We start from the raw sequence: 5,675 nt of genomic DNA on the forward strand, positions 1-5,675 counted from the left end.
ACACACACACACAAATACCGCCGAAAAATACAGAGTTATACCTCCCACCCCCACCCCCAAACTTTCTTTTATATTCCCACATCAGTTACTCACACGCCCTTCAAGTCCCTGGCTGCTAAAGTTCTGGGGAACACTGTGAAACTTCCAATCAAACTGACTCATTAAGAGGTCAGCAATGGCTGTGGGAGTGTATATGTCCGCCTGGTCTAGGTCTGAGGGGCCCGCTTCCAGCAAGAGAACTGTCCACTGCTCATTCTCAGACAGACGTGCGGCCAGCACGCTCCCAGCAGAGCCTCCTCCGACTGAGAAGAAAAATTGTGGATGGGATGTAATAATTGCCGTAATACATGTGTATCCATTTTTTTCACGAGACCGTTGTGAAAGAGGTGCTTAAAGGAAAGATGCGGTACAGGAGAGCCAGGGGAAGATAGAGAATAACACCAAAACATGGACAGGCCTCGATATGGCAGAATGTGCACCGGCAGCTCGCGACCATGAGGGATGGAGGGTTTTTACACGTCTGCCTCCCGGTATTCAGGTATCCTTACTTTATAGCAGGCTCTATGCTCTTTACAACTAATAATATCCCAGCCCCACGGACACTATTTACTTTGATCATTTTTGTTTGGTACTTGGCTTTGTTTGTCTGCCAGGGTCAAACAATCCGGGGTACAACATTCTAGATGGTAGACGGAAACTCTTGATATTGATAAACTACCATACCTCGTGAGAACAGAAGTCATGTCATTGACAACGAGGCTAACATAATATACTCTGATTGAATCAAGAGGTATCAAACGGGGTTGTGCTAGGTATGGAATTTTATAGTTTAGGTTTTAATGCCCCTTCCAACACATTTAGGTGGTATTTACTTTACTTTTACTTTTTCTGTCCTTTTGTACCGCAGAGTGTCAAGGGGAGATGTAACTGTCGAACGTGAGCCACATTCGTTACCTTTTGGAACGCCATGTTGTAACTTTAGGGGGCTTCTCCGATTTAGTTCATCTATCTTTTTCTTTGTCTTCTACCTGATTTGGTTTTATTGCTTTTTATACAAGTATTGTTGGCTTCTGAGACTCATATTATTATAAGATGTCAAAACCATTTGATTCGTTGTCTTTCGGTCTACTGTATTGTTGATTTGACACCAACTTTGTATAGGCTGTTTTTTGTTTCTTTTGTTTATCTCCTCTCGTGATGTTTAGCGTCTTTCTGAGACATTTCATTCCACATGTTGTGACCTTGTTTTACTGTGCTTTGTTGAGGGCTCAGGTTGTGTGATAGAGGACAAAATCCATTTCTCAAAAGCACGAAGACGAGGGGATGGAGATCCTTAAAAAATATTCATTCTTTAAAAAACCAAAAAAACCAAACACGTTCAGGAACGCTCTGTTATGGCTTGAAACCAGGGACATTCGCTTCGTAGTCTAGTACGATACTGAATGCGTCTAACGTGTTTCCTCTGCAATTTGAGTTGTCTAGTATCTCCTCTCTAATGACACCGGTGTCTGTAGTATAGTAGTCAGGCTCTTGGCTGTGTTTCGTTCTTTTAGCTGGGGTGTTGTATCCCTCTAAGTCTAAGGCCGGGTTGACTCTGACAGGCAATGTCACAAACTCGCTTCTTAATGATCTAAACTGTGTCGACTGGGGGGTAAAAAACACCAATATTTTTTTTACATTCTCGACTGCACGATTAAACAAACATAACACAATCCACCAGGACTTAAAAGCAACAACAACGACAAAAGCCTCCTCCTCGAAGTCTCTCGTTGTTATCTAGAGAGGCTAAACATGTTCCTGCTAAAAGATAATAAACACAAGAGATAACTACTTACCAATAATAAAGTCATACGCCGCCCTCAGCTTCGTCACCTCTTTGTAGACAGGCCTCCGATACACGTAGTAACTCTGGTACACCCAGTAGGTTAAACAGACGAGGATGAGGTTCAGGTAGGTGTTCCACGCCATCGTCAACTCAAGCTCCAACTTGACCACAACAGATAGTTATCTTGTTTTGTTTTGTTTTGTTTTGTTTTGTTTTGTTTGCCATGAGATATTAGGTTTCATTTGAAGTGCATGGTTGGAGGGCACCACTGGTGGATATGCTTTTTCTTCTCGTTCTCTCTGTTGCTTCTCTCTATCTTGCTAACCTCCTTCTCCCTGGAACCGTTATCACGTCGATGTGCTTCTCTTGGTTCTAGAACTAAACCCCGGTTTGGACTTTGCATGTGTAACAACAAAACGCCGTTTCAAACCTGGTAGATGACAACAACAAAACATTCAAGTGGAAGTAAGCAGACGTAAATATCAGGGCTTTAATTCTTAACATGTATGCATTATATATCAATATGTTCCGCGAAGTTTACCGATCGGCGCAGCGCGTTTTAACGATCGTATAATTGCGCGGCAGTCTGAAGATTGAGTTAATATTTTATATTTTTGAAATAATAATAAAAAATTCACTTCCATCTTTATTCTTTTACTCTCACCAAGGAACATTAACATATATTTTCAAAAAAGTAAAAGTATGAAAATTAGAATTAAAAATAACGTATGAAACTGAAGAGCCCACAAGAATGATACAATGCCAGTTATCAAGCTCAAAGTTCACGAAGTACATTTATTAATTCATTTCATATTAACAAATCAGAAAAAAAAATCACTTCCATCTTTCTTCTTTTACTCACATCAAGGAACATTCACATATATTTTCAAAAGTGTAAAAATATGTACATTAAATTTAGAATTAACACGTGAAACTGAAGAGCCAACAAGAATGATACAATGCCAGGTATCAAACTCAAAGTTTACAGAATATATCTAATTTACTTTTTTCTTTTTGAAATAACTTTTGTTTTATTCACTTCCAACTTTATTCTTTTACTTGCATCAAGGGATATTCACGTATATTTTAAATTGTGTAAAAATATGAACACAAAAGATATGAAACTGAAGAGCTCACAAGAATGATAAAATTATACAATTGTTAAAACGCGCAGAGCAATCTTACGCCGATAGAAAAATTGTGCGGAACAAATACATCACGCGTGTGTGGACACGCAAGAGCAGCTGCCCATTCCAAAACTCACATGCACCCACCAAAGCGCTCTTAGTTACAGCTCACCTCGATTGCAACGAGAGGGGCCGTACTGAAAGCGCCCTGGCCAATGGTACATTTATTTTCATCCTGACATTATTATTTCCTTTTTATTTAACCACACTCTGGGTATTCGAATAAATTTTTAGCCGTTGTACGTAGAAGACCTGCTGAGCTCTGTTCCGAGTAGGAAGATATTTTATTGAATTTCTCAATGTTTGCTGGAATGTTGTGTCCACTTAGGCCCTGCTGGCTATGACAGACAGGATCGAAGGAGCCTGTCTTTTGAATGGTGTAAATCGTATCGCAGTATAATTTTTAAAAATAACATTGACATTGAAGAAATCGCTCGTTGAATTAAAGCCGAGTATACGGCAAACAAAAACTGTGACTTAAAGATGAGGCTCGACCACGTAAAAAAAGATTTGCGTTGGCACCTAGAAAATCCCAACGCTACTCAAAACACAAGTTGCTGAATAAACATTCTCAGCAGCCCTTATTAAGTAAAACGCCCCGGTAACAGAGCAGACTTTAGAAAATAGCACTTAATCAACGTGATTTGCAGTGGGAATGGCACTGATATCCATTGTCATACTGGCCTAGTTGTTACGGCGTTGGGCAACCACCGAGTATGGTGTTCTTGGCCCAGGTCCTCAAACCCTGGTCAGATGGAACTGTGAGGCTCTGGTGGTACCTCTAGGCAGCCTGCCCTCCTATATGGGTGGCATTCGGACTACCTCCTGCACCTAGATACTAATCTGATCGTCTTGTCTTTATTTTGCCGTCGGATACTTTATTCCTAGGCGAAAGAATGAGTTTGATGTTTGCGCTGCTCTTTTTCACTTTAAATTAACTTTTGCACTAGATCTAGTTAAACATCTGCTTTTATCTATCCTCAGCAAATACATATTATGTTCTCTTCCAGCCTTTCCCGGGTGATATGCAGACCCATACACAGACCCTCCTTCCTAAAATCAAAATACACAGAACAACACCTAACAATGTTAATACTTTAATTATCTTGACAGTAAATAATCTTCAAAGGAAAGCACTATTCCCAGTGTCACTGGGAAAGGCCCAGAAACCACTGGCCCGGAATTGTTTCCAGTGACACTGGGAATAGGCCAAGAAACTATTCCCAGTGACACTGAGAACAGACAGGCCCATTAGATATATTGTTCCCACACTGATCTACATGGGTATGATGATAATGGGTTATTAAATAGGCCAACTACACATATCTAATGTAGATCTAGGTCTATATTCTAGATCTAACTAAACTAAAGTAGATTCTGGTATGAGTGGAATACTTAAAAAAAAAGGAAACAATGATCATTCTATGCTTGTATTGTTATTTAGTCGTAATTTAGATGTACATGTAGATCTAGATCTAATACGTATTTAGGAGACCACGGTACAGGACAGGTGGAAATTCTTCCCGATTCTTCTTTCTTCTAGATCTAGATCTAGATCTAGGCTACGGTAAAGTCTAAGCCCAAGTAAAAGAAGAGAACAAAAGCACTGAACTGAAGTGAGAAGAGAGCCTACCATCTTGATCTTTTGAAAAGCTGCAAATTTCTCTTCAAACTCTTTGAAGGAGGAAAACTTCGCGCCTGCCGCCCACTTCCATCTGCATAGCAATTTTGTTTCGAAGTGAAAAATAGTGAAACTTCAAAGGCAAAGGCTTCTGTTTTTTTATGCAAAGAGTTCCGTTGTCACTGGGAATATTTTCTGTACCTATTCCAAGTGTCACTGGGAATAGTCCCTTCGATCTTCAAATGCCCGCATCGATGCTGAAATAGCTTTACGTATAAATAAAGCTAGTGCATCCTTTGGGAGACTCAGAACAAGGGTTTGGAACTGCTGTTGCATTCACACAGAGACAAATTTGAAAGTCTACAAATCTGTGATGCTCCTGACCCTGTTGATTGGTGCCGAGACCAGGACGGTGTACCAAAACCATGCTTGGCATCAAATGGCAGATTACAAAAATAGACACCGAAGTTCTCAATAGGACAAATGCGGAGAGTCTATTTTCTAAGCTCAAAAGGACTCAACTTCGCTGGGCTTGCCACGTCGTAAGAATGTCTGATTTTAAAATCCCAAAGGCAGTTGTCTGTTCTGAACTGTTCTCAGGGAAGCATAAGTTTGCCCCCCCCCCCCACAAAAACAAAAAATCCCCAAACAAAACCTCTACAAAGACACCCTAAAAAGGTCTCTAAAGAATTTCAACATAAATCCTATGGGAAATGAGAAAGCCTTGCTCCTGACAGACCCAGCTGGAGATCAGCAGTCACAGTGAGCAGCACATCATATGAGGGTTCACGAATAAGAAATGCTGAAAACTATGAGAAACGGCCGCAAGCTGAGAACATTCACAAGTGGAAATGGAGCCTTTAAATGTTCAAAAGGTGGTAAACTTTTCTCTCCCAGAATTGGTTTCATCGGCCACAAAAAGCCTCAAGTCATCGTAACCTTTAACTCTTGAAATTCTTCCATTTCGCTGAGAAATATTCTCCTCTGTGGATATATGATTAGTCAACGTCAGATATTGACGAATGAACGAGCATCATTATTA

General features: G+C 40.3%; 1 protein-coding gene across 1 annotated transcript in view; it reads right to left on the minus strand.

Annotated features, from left to right (window-relative positions):
• Positions 1 to 5,675, minus strand: part of LOC101864078 (choline dehydrogenase, mitochondrial) — a gene marked incomplete in the record, with an annotated part of 23,393 nt that overhangs the window by 17,086 nt on the left and 632 nt on the right. The window contains 2 exon segments of the mRNA XM_035970994.1: positions 90 to 302; positions 1,836 to 2,255. Of these exon segments, the coding sequence (XP_035826887.1) occupies positions 90 to 302; positions 1,836 to 1,968 (346 nt within the window).

The sequence above is a fragment of the Aplysia californica genome, unplaced genomic scaffold (assembly GCF_000002075.1).
Source record: "Aplysia californica isolate F4 #8 unplaced genomic scaffold, AplCal3.0 scaffold00357, whole genome shotgun sequence".
NCBI lineage: Eukaryota > Metazoa > Mollusca > Gastropoda > Aplysiida > Aplysiidae > Aplysia > Aplysia californica.